The 15,849-nt window shown below is 40.4% G+C and overlaps 1 protein-coding gene across 6 annotated transcripts in view; it reads right to left on the reverse strand.

Annotated features, from left to right (window-relative positions):
• Positions 1 to 15,849, reverse strand: part of NTRK2 (neurotrophic receptor tyrosine kinase 2) — a 327,573-nt gene that overhangs the window by 289,900 nt on the left and 21,824 nt on the right. For all 6 annotated transcript variants that reach the window (XM_032477492.1, XM_032477491.1, XM_032477493.1 and 3 more), the window contains 3 exons: positions 7,193 to 7,267; positions 7,006 to 7,077; positions 2,231 to 2,299 (listed from right to left, as the gene is read on the reverse strand). In XM_032477492.1, the coding sequence (XP_032333383.1) occupies positions 2,231 to 2,299; positions 7,006 to 7,077; positions 7,193 to 7,267 (216 nt within the window). The remainder of the gene's footprint in view (positions 1 to 2,230; positions 2,300 to 7,005; positions 7,078 to 7,192; positions 7,268 to 15,849) is intronic.

A 15,849-nucleotide genomic window follows, 5' to 3' on the forward strand; every position in this document is an offset into this window, starting at 1 on the left:
GACACTTAATAAGTTCAAACGTCAGTGGATGGCAGAGCAATTTCATCTTCATTTAAAATGAGACTGTAAATACAACGTTAAGACAAGTGTGAGAGCCAGTAGGGTGGCACGCCCAGGTTTCCGAGCTACACAACCACTGTTCAGTTTGATGGATGCAAAAAAGGTGGAGTGAATATGAGAGAGAGAATCTGGAAGGGAGCTCTTAGACCTCTTTCTCACACACGCACACACACACACACACACACACACGCCCCAAGCTCAGGGTTTCTGAGAGCAAGGGCAACTGAGCTCTACGTTGAGTTACTGAGCCCACTGTGGAAGGGTCTGCAAAGACAAAGCCACTGTGCAGCCATGCTGCCTGGGCTCCTGTGGCTGTGACTGGTGAAAGAGGAAGTAGTCAAGAGGAAAACAAAAACCACAAGAAAAAAAATCTTTAAATGTTTATTTATAATACTCAGTGGCCTATTTAAGATGAATTCCATTTATGGTAATGAGCCTTTAAATGAGGCCATTTAAAATCATTACATAGGCTGTGCCGGGCATTAACCACAATACTTAAGTTTTCCACGAGGACAGGACCTGGGCTTTGCAACATCATTGACTCCTGTGGTTTTCTGGTTGGGTTCTAAGAATCTCAGGGATCCCTGGAGACTTTTCTGGGAATTTCTTTGGGGAAAATGTGGTCACGGCAGACTCGTTTAATTTGTGCCTGCTTGACTGCTTCAAGTATCCCTCCAACACCAAATTCGATGCTACTGGATATGGACTATAATGCAGAAGATAGCCACAATGTTGAAACCCCAGCTAAGCCAAGAGGTTTCCTGGTGTTCTGAGTCCATGAAAAACCAAGAAATCTTTTTTAAAAAGAATGTATGACTGAATCCACAAAAGAAATAAGGAAGCAAAGGGATCTTCCGTGATAAATCCAGCAGTGTTCATATGACCACACATTACGGGCAGACAGCTGGCTTAACTCCTTTTGCAGTAATTGTTGGAACACATTACACTTAATTTGTTTGGGCCTCTACATCTCCCACAGGAGAGCATAATCCTGAGACACAGAAACTGCTCACCTATATCACATGGCCTAGTGCCATGTTAGTTTGATTTGTTAACAGGCACACAATGAACATTTGTTGAATGAACTGATTAAATATCCTGCAGGGAGAGTACTGAGATGTGTGAATTTGAAATTGGGACTCTAATTTTTAACCCATCAAGAATATGTTCCACAGTGACGCTCAAAATTTTTACACTGAGTATCCTACTCTATTTCACGTATCTTAAGTTTTTTACACCTACTCTTGTGTTAGAAAGCCAGTGCTTAACTCCCTGAATTAAGTTTATTCAAAAATAATTGCCACCATGTAACTCTCACTATTACCTACTAACTTGTTACCTCTCTACTAGTGGTATCTTCTAATCTGCACAATTTCCTTATGAATAAGAGTGCACCCTACAGCTTATGCAACATATACTTTAAGCAAAGCTATTGCCTGGTATTCAAAGGCCTGGTCCATCTGGGCCCACCTCTGACACACAGAGCATGTGCTTTAGGGTTCTTTGGGTACCTTACCCATAGGAATGCCTATATTTTTGCTTCATGCTTATAACACAAGCATTAAGCACACTTGGAAATGCTATTAGTCATCAATACATTTCAATATTTTTTCCTATCATTTTACAGCAAAGGGAATTTGGGCATAAGGATAAATACTGAATGTAATGGCAGACCTAGAAGAAAATCTCACAAGGTGGATAGAAAGAGGACTACCTCTTCTTCAGTGTTCACTAAGGGCTAGAGGGCACTGTCATTGGGGGACAAACTGAGGGATTTCGTCCACTCCTATTTCCTCCTTGAATGGGTTTGCTTTCCATTAGGGCCTGGACATAACAAGGACCAAAGAGATGCTGTGAGACATGCCACCATCTTTCTCACACAAAACCCTCATCTTTTCCTCTTCTCTCCTTTAGAAAACAAGTCTTTTATGTAAAAAACAACATTTCAACCCATAATAAATGATATCTTACTACCAACATTTCTGGTTTTTTATTGCTGAATCATGTTTTCATGAGGGAATAAAAGAATAAGTAGCCAAAATTTGAGACACAGTTTTTCAAGAATTTTGATATCAGAATAGATCAGCATCATCTCTTATTTAAAAAAAATACTGAATTACACTTTCCTTTGAAAAATTTTCCCCAAATGCCATACAAAGTCATTACTTACAGTTCAGACAAGTCGAGGTGACGAAAATGTTTCCGAGACAAAATTGCCAGTTTATTTCGGGTAAAATTGCTGAAAAGAATCAAAAACATTAAATGTGAATTGAAAGTGTACATTTCAGGAGTAAAGTATTCAAATAGAATTTTTTCAAAATATAATTTTTTTTGATCATGGTTCATGCCTTACTTAGACCCAACAATCTCTTTTGCCTAGAGATCACTAGCTTAGTCTTCTTGCCTCTCCTATAATTCTTTCTTGGGGGTGTGGTGGGGGGGGGCATAATTCTCATAATGTCTGTTTTAATCTTTTTTACCCAAAAGTTAATTTTTCATATTTAGAGCCCAGTAATATACCTCCTGAAGATATCTGACCCTCCTAACAATCAATAGGAGGGTTAAATTAAACTAAACTAAATTTAAACCATAAACTCATTAGGGAAAAAGATGCTTTAAAACTAAAGAGCATCATGAATATTTTGAAGTGAGGTAACACACAAAACTCTGAACATGAACTGAATTTGACATATCCTAATAGGAAAGATAACACCTATTGATCGATAAACTCTGCTGAGATTGTTTATGTAAGACTTCCAAATAACCAGATAATTTAATAATGAGAATACTAATAATAAAATATCAAAGACAACAAGGAGTATGTCAGATTTTATCTGGAAACATTCTAACAACATATCATTTTAAGATCTGGACCAACCAACAGTGAAAAGATGTCCTATTTGTGATTGAAAAACACTAATGAATTTACTGACATGTTCCAAACATGTAGTTTTATTCAAGGGACAGGAGTTTCAGTTTCCAACAATCAATGCCGCGAGACCTTGGGCCAGGAAATTCAGAGCCATAATTTGCCAGCTGACCCTGCGAATTTGTTTACTGGTCAAATTTATTTAAAAAGTGTGCAGTGCTTAAGCCTCTAGACATGTGCTTAATAAGTAGCATGAATATAAAACAAACAACAACTTTTACAAAAACAGTCGAGCCCTCAACAATTTGAGATAAGCCTTTCGGTATCAGATTCCCGCCCAGGAAAGTGAGTGCTGGGCTGAGTCAGGTAGGAACATGAGATCTGAGGTGACAGCAATCCAGGCCCCGCTGAGGCTAGTCTGCTGTGTCCACCCCAAAAAATCATGGGCTGAAGTCTCCTGGTATGTCTGGCCAGTCTCTGCAAGAGGGGTTAAAGACCAGGAGGTGTTAATGCATGAACTAAGACTAGTCAGTTGATGGATGAAGAAACTGCTACTTCAGCATCTTGTAGTTCAAGAAGGCATGTAGCCACTCCTGGCTTAAGTCTATGTTGAGATTTCCTCTCATCCAAACCCCCATCTACATGAGGTGATCTCTTCCTTCTACCCCTGCGTCTTCTCTCTTCACACCGAGTGTAAAGCGCTCACCCACATGAAAAAGTGATTCGAGCAGGAAGTTGTAAAATGTGCCCACATAAATCTTTTCTTTTGGAACTTGAATTAAGAATGGGTTTCACTGATGTAGAATATATTGAGAAGTCAGTCTGCCTGTCTTCACCACTGTCTTGAGGCACAAATGAATTTATCTTCATCAGGAACCCCAACTCTTGGGGGGAAGCGGGGGAGGAAGGGATAAATTGGGAATTTGGGATTGGCAGATACAAACTAGTATGTACAAAATAGATAAACAACAAGGTCCTACTGTACAGCACAGAGAACTGCAGCCAACAGCTTGTAATAACTTACAATGGAAAAGAATACATACATATATATGTAACTAAGACACTATGCTGTACACCAGAAACTAATACAACATTGTAAATCAACTATACTTCAATTAAAAAAATGTTTAAAAAAAAAGAAATTCCAACTCTTCCAAAAGGAAAAAAAACAAACAGAAAACAAACAAACAAGCAAAATTCCTACTCTTCCTCCCAAGAAGAATAAGGAGAGAGGAGGCAAAGAAAGAGGACTGTCACGGTCAAGGTTTTGGGTCAGCTAGCAAGGCCGGGCCCCAGGGCAGCTGCCCTGCCTGGCTGCCAGCAGCCCAGCCCTGAGCAGGGTTACACGCCAAAGAACAAGATGAGTTTTATGAACCATACTTATTATTGGGACCAAAAGCCAAGAAGGAGGAGGGAGGGGAGGAAAAAAAAAATCAACAATCCTCTTACTGTTTGATTACAGAACTTTGCAAAGGAGCTAATTAGCACCTCTGCAAAGCCCCTGGAAAACACAAATACTGGCTTTTCTCACAGTCTCTGGGTTCTCAGGGGCCGGGCAGGAATTAAAGGCACCAAGAAATAAACTCAGGGACCAGTCATAGGGGATCTGGACCGTTCCCATGGAATGCTAAATACGCACAGTGTAGGAGAAGAGTGATGAAGGTGGGAGACAGGGTCCAATCTGAATTTCCCTAAAACCTGAATTGAAACAGACAGGTCTTCTGTACATTTTTATATCGTTGGGGAAACTCAGAGAGGTAAGCAGTACATCCCAGGAGTAGAGAGAAACAGCTCCTCATACACACTTCTTTATCAGTTCCCCCGCAGCCATGGTATTGATATTCAAGGAAGGGTGCCATTACTACATGTGGGACATCAGGGAGAATACACCAATGCTCCGGGTCCTTACTCGTAAGCAGAGGTTGACACCAAGGCCTGGAAAGACAGGCACCTGACTTAATTCTCTCCTCCCTGCCGTTCTCTAAAGCCAACGACTTCAATTTCTACTTTGGCACTTTGGAGCCCCTTTCATCACGTGACTGTACGAAGCCTCCTGGCACTGTGACTTCTCCATAACTGTACACTAGCCTGATTTCATGCTGTCTTACTATTTGATGACGGCCACAAAAATCAAGAGTCTTTGCAGTCTGATCAATTATTGGGCTTCCCAACTGTCGGCTTTTAAAGAAAATATATAAAAAATATGTCCATATCCCTCGTTTCCTATTTTCAAATGACACCTCTTTGGAGACTGCAACAAACATTTGGCTTTATATAAGTTGGTACAGCATATAGAATACATTAAAATTAGTCTCCTATATATCACCCTGGAAAAAACACAAAAGGTAGCTTTGGTTTTCATATAAATAGCATGGGACAAGGAAAGTAGGGGAAATATAAAAGGTATAGTAAAGTAATAAATAAGTCTATTTCTAAAACTACAGTTAACCAAGGCCCACTGTTTAGATCACAACATTAGGGGAAGTGATTTTACCAGCCAGTAAAAAGTGGTTGTCGAGTAATGCAGGTTTACAGTTAGCAGGAATGAAAATACCAGAACTTAACCACTGAGGTCATTAATTACACTCAAGTGGCTGCATTAGAGCATTTTGCCTTTTTCTTGTATCCAACTTTCCCTTGTTTATGCTAGCAAGGCCTACACAAGACATCAGATTTGCACAGGCAAACCAGCTACAGCAATGGTGCCAAAAAGCCTTTAAATGAAATGTGTTCATAAAGTTCCTTGGAGTTTTATCACATTTTTGGCAAATGTTTTATATCTTAATTCTACAGACTTGATTTTTAAATTGACTTCAACATTAACGCCACCTATGAAACATGAAGTCACCATGCTGGCTTGATGAAATTAAGGTTTTTCATAAGGTCACCAAATCTCCTTAGAGTGTCCAGGCAATCAGCTCAGAGAGAATGATTTCTTTTATAACTGGCCTGGAAATCCATCAGGCAACTGTTCTCCCCAGGAAAAGGAAAGAGGACAAATGTTACAAAATGGGCCGATTCTCTCATGATATGGAGAGTACACATTTTATTTTCTGTGTTCTTATGGAAAGAACATGGCCACAAGTGAGTCCTGGAGTCAAAATTCAGCCACTTTGCATCTGTGGACCTGAGTCTGATTTTATGTTTATGAAATGGGAATCAAAAAGATCTTTCCTACCAACTGTCAGAAGAATCAAGTGACATAAAGCAGGTGAGAGTCCTACAGGTAGACCGTAGACCACGAAACACGTAAGGTATTGTTGCAGAGAATTTTCAAAGCACGAAAGGGCTGGTGAACGCAGGCGACATTCCTCCCGCAAAAGCTCCTATTGAAAACTCGGGGTGTAGGGGCCACCAGTCTGAGCTTAGGGGTGAGCGATCCTCCGTTTCATGAAGAAATATCTCAGGAAGCCCACACCTTATTGACCAAGTGCCACCATCTAACAGGATTTAGCAGCAAACAACCTAAGAGCCCCCACTATCCATACTCCTGTTTGACTTCAGCTGACATCAACCTGACTTCAGTAGAAGCATTTGCTATTGTTACAGTCGTCTGTACCTTTGGCATGTTCCATGATTGATTTTTCTCCACTTTTATCAACCATGACAGATAGCTTTTGGAAAATGAACGTTCAAAAGAGGATCTATTGGAGGGAGGAAGAGCATTAGTAATTTTTAGTTCCCTAAGAAGGCCAAGGCCAAGTCAGTTTTTTTCAAGTCCACTAGTTTGATGGCTTCCAGAGGACATGTCATGAGTCCAAGGAAAAGAATGAGAATTGAGAACGCTGTACCAGGACATAGTTTTCACATCAGACTCCTTGCTGTTGGCCTATTGCTCCGTCCAAGATGGAAACGACCCAGAAATTCATGAAAGGAAATAAGCAGGCTGTTCTAAGTACCCCTCTGAAGCTATTCAGAAATCAAAGCTAATGCTTCTAAGCTGTTGTCAAAGCTATACTAACTTAAAAAAAAAAAAAAAAGGAGACTTTCTAGTTGGAAAAGAAGGAAAATAAACAGAGGGGGAAAATATTGAATAAATTGGGTCTTGGGAAGCAAAATAATCCACCTTTACTTACATGTGCTGTAAGTTGCTGTTTTTCAGAAATGCTTTAGGAGCCACAAATTTTAATCCAGAATCCACAATGGTCCTAAGAGAGCACAGAATTGCATGGGTGTTAGAGCTCACGGACGAATGGCCCTTTGATTATAATAAAAAATAAGAAAAAGTTCAGAGATAAGGTTATGCGAGTCCCGAGTACTCACAGATTTTTCAGTCCCACATAAGCTTCCACATCATCTTCACTGATGATTTCTAATCTCTTCTGATTTGCAATGTAACTGCAAAAAAAAAAAAAAAAAAAAAAAAAAAAAAACAGTGAAAACTAATGACTCAGAATGCAAGCAGTCCATGAAAGAATGGGTAACTTCCATGCAGCCTTACCAGGCTACTCAAAGCCAACTCTCCCCACCCACCTAGCCCCATCATATATTTTAAATACAGCAAGGGGAAAGAAACTGAGTGTGACTGAAGAGAAGCCAGGGTTGGACAGGTTTCATAATCAATGACAGGTTTACCAGGTTTCATTTTTTCTTATCCTTTCATCATTTTTTCAACTAACAAGTTCAGTTAGCCTCCCCTTCAAGGCATCTCCTGTGCATAGAGGTGAAAATAACTTGGAAATGTAGCCACTATCTCTCAAAAGCATTTCACCTTTGCAGTGACAGCCACAGGAATGCTGGTGTCACCATACACAGGACAAATCACTTTTCCTCATATGCTAAGAGGAGTTACTCCCTCTTTTACCTCCTGAAACACTGAAGCTGATTCTCCTCCCCCTTTCTCTCACTCCCTTCCGTCTCCCTTTCTTCCAGCTCTCTCTTTTTCTGGCCCAGGATCTCCTATTTCTGCTTTTGTCAGTAATACAACCAACTTTTCCTTTCAGGAACCACATTTCATAAGCCCCACATTGCCCTAGTGCACACTGTGTAGAAACCCTCCTTTTCCCCACTGGCCAAGCCCTCAAATACAGGAGTAAACTGGTAACTCTGGCTGGACTGAGAGTTCCATCCCCTTGGCCACAGTAACTGGCTTAGAAATGTGCATGTGATCTCAACTAGACCAGTGAGAAGCTTCCTTAAAATTAAAAGATGAATGCTGAGACAGAGAGTCTCTCTCTGTTTCTCTGAGATGACAGCTGAAAGATGACACAGGCCTGGGGCTTCCAGGGGAAATACTGCTGCTACAAGGAAAGAGACTGTCCAAGAATGAAGTCAGCACACAGGAGGAGAGGGAGCTAAGAGACATAAGAGACAGAACTCTGAAAATGCCACTTGAGCCTTTGGATCCAATCATTTCTGAGGTTAGCTATCGCTAACAGAAGTTTGATCTGAATTTCTGTCACCTGCAACCAATAAAATCCTTGGTAATACAAACACAAAGCTATTAAACCTACTACCATGGGATTTCCCTGTGCAATAGTTATCTGAGTACCTTTCTATTCACTTCTCTGAGACCACAACCTCTTTTTGAGGACGGTTGGATCCTGTTTTATAATTCTTAATATGCCCTACAGCATCTAGCAAAGCGCCTTGCACTAAGCAGGTATCTATGGATGAGAAATGGATGGATGGATGGATGGATGGATAGATAAACAACACCTGGCGTTCCAAAGGCTCTTCAGGAAGTTGTATTAGGATTGACTTTTCCCTTTTTTTTCCAAAAAAAATTGAGATACATAACATTCCAATTAAGACACTGCAAACAAATATGTAACCCTACTGTTAACAACATGAGTTAAAATGAAAAAATAGTAACCAATGAGGGAGAGACATAGCATCTATAAGTCCCTTCTACCCAATTCAAAAAAAGAGAAAAGATGTCAGAATACACGATACACGGTAAGTGCTACAGCACCCATTTTTAGAAAATAAATTTTAGAAATAAGGCAAAATAAGCAAATGCTCTGAGGGAACAAAGTTACACCAAAGAGAAAGAAATTTAAAAGGATCCACATAAACCTTGTCCCTGTTACATAAAAAAGCAACACTCAAGACAGAAGGGCATCTTCTGCTCAAAGATCTCGGTTCTCCCTGATCCCCAGAGCCTGACACAATAGATGTGCAGGAAGGATGCATCCCTTTCTCTCCTGCTATCACACACAGAGGGAAACATTTTAAGACTCCAACTGAATGATCAAACAGCAATTTTCAACATCAAGAGTCTTTATGAAATGTTTCAAAATCATCACACTTTAGGAATATTTGTTCCTAAGATTTCCAATCCATTTTCAGCAAAAACCACAGTCACCTCCCTTTTCTAAATTATCTCCCATAAGAACTGTATTCAAGAGAGCCCCACATTTTAATGTTTTTTTTTTCTATGCAACTGGCAGAAAAAAAGGACAAATAATGTAGGCAAGGTTCCCTTTGGAGCCACAACCAGGATTCTAGAGAAGCCTGTTCATGCCTCACAGCTGAGCAGCATGGTGGTTGCCGCTGCTCCGCAATCACCCAAGAGTTCCTCAGCTCCTTGCCTGGATTACCCCTGCATCCTCCATGCTTGTGACAGCAGCCCAACACTCAGGAGGGACTTAATTAGCATCCGTGGCACAGAGCATTTATTTTAACGTTTCTCTTAGTTATTTATGCCCTTTATTTTATTGTTATTTCATTTTCATCAGATTTTTCATTTATAAACTCCCCAACTGTATTCAATAAAATGCATCTACTTACTGGGAAAGGGCCACAAGCTTAATTTGAAGCTTTTTTAGTGATCATGCCCAAGAAAAGAAGGAAAGGGGGATACATTTAGTCAGGGGTAAACTCATAATGTTTCACGAGATGAAAAAAAATCAGGAGCTAAGCAAAGTGTAACTGTTCTTGAATTTAAGACCAGACAACAGATTTTGCTGCAAACCATCAAAAAAATTATGTGAAATTATGAAAAATGGTCACTAAAGAATACTCTTTCACTGTGGAGGTAGGAATGCCCTAGATTAAGAATGAAATTTTCTCCTGCTCAAAATGGAAAAAACCAACAGAAGAGCCATATTAAAAAGTCAGCAAATGCCCCTCCAGATGCCAAGAACCTTCCATAAGTTACCAGCTGCAGAGATGCCCACAACGTAGCTGCAGGCTATAAAATGCTCATGAAATCTACCCCTTAAGGAACGCTCCTTGGATACCATTAAGTGAGGAATCATAGGGTTAGAATGGAAGTCAGTAAAGTTAATAACAAACGATTCACAGAGGAGATACCTCCGTGGCCAAGGATCATATGAAAAGCTGCTCACCCCTCAAGGAATCTGAAATGCAAATTAAAACAACGTGGACATACCATTCTTCTCCCACTAGCTGGACAAAATGTTTAAAGTCTGACAAAATAAAGCATTTCTAAGGATGGGAGGGGGCATATTTCTCTTACATTGGTTAAGGAAGTATAAACTGGCACAACTACTTTGAAGAGTAATTTGCCAGTATCCTGGAAAAGTATAAATCACACACTTTATAGAGTTCAACAATTCCATTTCTAAGGAGTTCACCTGAGAGAAATTCTCACACATGCACACAAGGAGTCATATACAAAAACATTCACTGTAATACAGTCAGAATCAAATGCTGGAAACAACTCTTGTTCATCAATTAAGAAACAGAACAAAATAAGGGATGTTAGATAAATAAGTTAGATTGAACCAGATTTTTATATTTGAACAGAAAGAAATCATCATGCCAAATGAGAAAAAAATAAGCAAAATCTTATACTGATCTGTACATATAATACAAAACAGTTTATGTGAAATTTTAAAAAGACACAGCAAACTATATCACATCACGTTCATGGTCAAGGATGCTTGTAAAGTATGAAAAGAAGATTCAAGGAAGGTCACCTTGGAAAAGGAGAATGGGTCTGGGATAAAGAAACTTAAACTTAAACTATTTTATTAAACTACTAAACTCTTTTCTTAAAAGGGAAAGGTCTGAATATAAGTAACTAAAGTTAGTGTTTCGTCATTATATGTATATATATATTTTTTTAATTTTTTTAATGTGTGAAGAAGAAAAAAAGAAGGAGGGGAGGGAGGGGAGGAAGAAGAGAGGGAAAGAGAGAGGGAGAGACAGAGTTGGAAAAAGCCACAGGGGAAATGACTGTAGGGAAGCTGGAACCCAAGGCTTCTCATTTACGAGGTAACCAAATACACCTGGGCTCAGGTCTTTGGTTCCTTGGACCACTTAAAGGCAAGAGTCTAAAAGCCTTCTGCTCCCTGCCCTGGAGCCCCTGGACAAGAACAGAAGACTAAGGAGCATGCTGGGCTGCCCCCTACTGGTGACTTCCACGTGCCTCCACCAGGATCTTGGCGACATCAGGTCTTTTGAGCTCTACCATCTCATCACTGCCACTGATGAGAAAAGCAGCAGCTGCAGAGACCAACCCCGGGTTTGGAATGAGAGGGGAAGGGCCAGGCCAGGGCAGACAACTGAAAGATGATGCATCGACGGGCAACGCAGCAGGCTTTTGTCCCCCCACCCCCAGAAAACCATCTCTTGTCACTCCAGTCAAAGTGCTGTCAAACTGAGGGTTCTTTACTGAGTCGAGTTGTGCTTAATAAAACATATCTCAAGAAGGGTTTCACTCCCAATGAAGCAGTGGAAAGGCCCAGCATTTTGGTACTTTCTCTCCATGACAACCCGTAACTCCTTGGAGGCACGCCTACTGTTCTGGAAAGCTCAGGCCCCGGGGGTTTTAAGGCACAAGCCCTCCCCCAGAGCCCGTGCCCTAGCGCTCATGTGAGTTCAGCCAAGCCTAAAAGCATCTGCCCCTCCACTCTGCAGATGCTGCCTTCCTTCTCTTTGAGGAAAGTCAGCTGCCTTTAAATAATGACAAAGAGACTTGGTGGACTGGGATTTTTTAAATCTGATACTTCTTAAGAATTTTTCTCCCTTACCTCCTTGGTTTCCTGGTCCCCCAGCCCACCCCTCCATCAGTGATCCGTGCAGAATCATTGTTGGCCTTCATCCGTGTTGTTTTGCCCAAATCCACCTTCCTCCTTCCCCAAATCCATAGAGAGGACCCTTGCTTGGACCTCACATTATGAGAGTTGTTTTTTATTGCTGTTTTTCACTTTCACTACATCCAAAGTCCACTATCAACTGCCCTAAGAGTTGGATCTCGTATTCAACAGACTTCTCAATGAACTCACCTAAAACTCTTCGGGGCCTCTACAATATCTGAGACACTGCTTGATTTATGGGCAACACCAAAAAGGCTTTTTCCAATCAGAACATTTTTATTCCATCAGTCGACAGGCATTTTTAAGCATTCATTTTGCTTCTTAACTTTAAAATTGAGAATTAGAGGGAATGGAGGTGTTCTTTGTATCTACCACTGTATTTTTCTACTTATCTATCTGACTCCCCTGCTGTACTGTTAACTCCTCAGACAGAGGAGTGTTATTCATCAAACTGCATGTCCACCTCCCAGCACAGAGCTGATGCTCATGGAACGCTGGCTGACTTAAAGCAATCAAGCTGTCCCAGGATCCTTCACCTGAAGTTTCTATTGTCCCACTGGAAAGACCAGATATATGTACACAATAAATACTAAATGAAAATTGTGATAATAGAAAATAACTCGATTTATCATGTAGAAAACAAGGAAACCACGAGGGCGCAGTAGAAGGAACCACAAGATATGACTGGACAGGTCAGTGAAAGCTTAAACGGAGGGGAGGCCTTGAAGAGTGACCAGAAAGTCAACAGATAAAGAATCTGAACATAAGCAAAGTCCACGCTATTTGCCGTTTTATTTTGTGTTGTCACCAAAGCTTCTCCAATCTCAATGTGACATCCAGGGCCTCTGATGTGACATTTTCTTGAGGGTAAAGAATTGTCTCTCTTTAGACTTTACAAAAAGCTCATAGGTGGCTTTTGGGGAGAAAAGAAGAAGTAATTTTAGGAAAAATTCACTGAAACATTTTCAAATTACAGGTTCCTAGAAAGGATATGCATCCCATTTTAAAATACTTCACATTGGCTTTAACAACCTATCAAATAATTCCTCCAGGAAATCTTTCCAAGTAACAAAGAGTGGTTTCTAAGGCATCTTTTCTTTCTGTGTATTAGCTTAACAGCAGTATTACTCAAAAGTAAGATTTCCCTTTACCTTAGACTTTATTACCTGAACTGTACTTTGGCAATATAGGAAAAACAAATGGAAACAGCTGTGAATATTCCTTCATGGTCACTCTTCAAAATGAAATAGCTCTCCAATACCTGGCCACCCCCACCTCCACCACCAAATAAATAATTAAGCTAATAAAAGTAGATCTAACTCAAATGCCACAAAAGATCGTGATACATATGCGCTCAGCTTACAGCCACAGGGTGAGGCATTTCAACTCTCATAGGATTCTCTCTGCCGTAAGATTTCCATCATAGAGAATAGAATAATAAAAAATTTGCCCTTGTTCCCTGAGTTTGCAACCAAGTAGCTTCAGTTTCTCTGCAAAAAGTTAATAAAGAGTTTTGAAAATCAATCCACGATGGGCCAAAGCATGACTCAAAATAGGAATCTCTCAATCTATCACTCCGTTCTTAAGAGAGCGCATACCACCCTGCCTGTGACAACATGAACACAGAGAACACCAAATAAGCGTGCTCAGAACCTGAATTCCAGCAGCCAGCCCACCAGCACAGGCTGTTTAGCATCAGCACTTCAATCTTTTTTTTTTTTTTAAGACCACGGGCATAGAAGGAGCACCAGTAATTCCCTTTTATAGAGTGCTATGTGAGAGGCACCAAGGTACCCAGTTGTCTCCCTTAGCACAACAAAGCTACTAAGAGAGCGCTATGATTGTTTCCACCTTTTGGGAGAGGGACCTGAGGCCCAACCATGCCAGGTCACTTCCCCAGGGTCACAGAGTTGCCAAAACAGGATTGGAACTGAAATCCACCTGCCTCTGAATACTGAGCTCATAGCCACTGGACAACACCACTAGGACTGTGGACTTGTATATCCTGGACCTACAATAAGGAATAATTTCTAAAATTTCTGCAAAATAGATCTTCACAAATAATCATGGCCTGAAAAGAATAGTCAAAGAAAAGGAATGAAGACATTTTACAGGATGCTCTCATGTGTTATCTAGATAGAGCTAATAAGAGATAAATAGAGAATCTTCTCAGATTCTTACACAATGCCAAGAGAACAGCAGCTTCCTAGAATAGCCTCAATACCTTGGGAATTTAAGAATTCAAGTGCCTGTACAGAGGGTGTGGAGAAAAGGGAACCCTCCTACACTCTGGTGGGAAATGTAAATTGGTACAGCCACTATGGAAAACAGTGTGGAAGTTCCTTAAAAAACTAAAAATAGAGCTACCATATGATCCAGCAATCCCACTCTTGGGCATATATCAGAAAAGATGAAAGATCTAATTCAAAAAGATATATGCACCCCAATGTTCATAGCAGCACTATTTACAATAGCTAAGACATGGAAGCAACCTAAATGTTCATCAACAGATGACTGGATAAAGAAGGTGTGGGATACACACACACACACACACACACACACACACACACGCACGCACACGCAATGGAATACTACTCAGCCATAAAAAGAATGAAATAATGCCATTTGCAGTAACATGGATGGACCCAGAGATTTTCACACTAAGCAAAGTTAGTCAGACAAAGACAAATATTTTATCACTTATATGTGGAATCTAAAGAATAGCACAAGTGAACTTATTTGCAAAACAGAAACAGACTCACAAACAGAAAATAAATTTATGGTTACCAAAGGGGAAAGGTGGGGGAGGGACAAATTGGGAGTATAGGATTAACAGATGCACACTACCATATACTATAAGATAGATAAACAGCAAGGATTTACTGTATAGTATAGAGAACTATATTCTGTATCTTGTAATAAACTATGATGGAAAAGAATTTTTAAAAAATAATGTATATGTATGTATAACCGAATCACTTTGCTGTACACCTGAAACTAACACAATATTGTAAATCAACTATATGTCAATAAATAATACTAATTCATGTGCCTGGAAAACAGTAAGTGGTCTGGTGGAGGAATAAACACACTCCACTAGCTTCACCTCTTACCAGTTATGTGCCCTTGGGCAAGTCCAAATGGGGTCAGAACAGTACCTGCCTCAGGGAAGTTGCTGGAAAAATTAGAAAACCGCCCTAGCACAAATGAGGCCCTCAATTAATGCTACCTGTTAACACTGAGCAGAAGACTGGAGTTCAAGGGCTGACTTGGTCACTAGCTGGTGAGCTTAGTCTCAGCCCGCCTCCAGGCCCACAGCAAGCTAACACTGCCCGGGGGTTTGGGTCACAGTCCTGACTGACCTCGGCTGTTTCACTGGCCCATGGAAAGATTTTACTACACCTGACTTCATTCTTGCTTGTACTTTCCTCCGAGGGTCAATGCTCCAGTTCTTCTCCTACCCTAATATGTCATCTCTGTATCTAGAAATCCCTAAAACATCAGATAAAATGGCACAGAGACTGCAATACAAACACCTCCATTTTTTATTTCAAAGAAGTTACTGCTACCTGTTCCAGGACCTTTAGAAACTTCCTCTGCTGTTAAAAACTCACTATATCTGGCACAGACATAGCCAAGTATAATCTTATACTTTGTACAGTGGTGAAGATCAGCCCAAGAGGAGCAAGGGCAAGGGATGTGTTTTTCCTGACAAAAACTGTTTTCCTTCCCACTAACTTATTTAATATTTTCCTTTAGGTCTCAGATCTTTTGATTGATCAAAATAACCTGCCATCACAAACGGGAAGACAGTTAACTACACGTGCACCGTGACATGGTTTCACCATATTAGACGAAGAGCCTCAGGTCAGAAGTGGTCCTGATACCGAACTACCATCAAGAAGAAAGCTT

The sequence above is a fragment of the Camelus ferus genome, chromosome 4, assembly GCF_009834535.1.
Source record: "Camelus ferus isolate YT-003-E chromosome 4, BCGSAC_Cfer_1.0, whole genome shotgun sequence".
Taxonomy (NCBI): Eukaryota; Metazoa; Chordata; class Mammalia; order Artiodactyla; family Camelidae; genus Camelus; species Camelus ferus.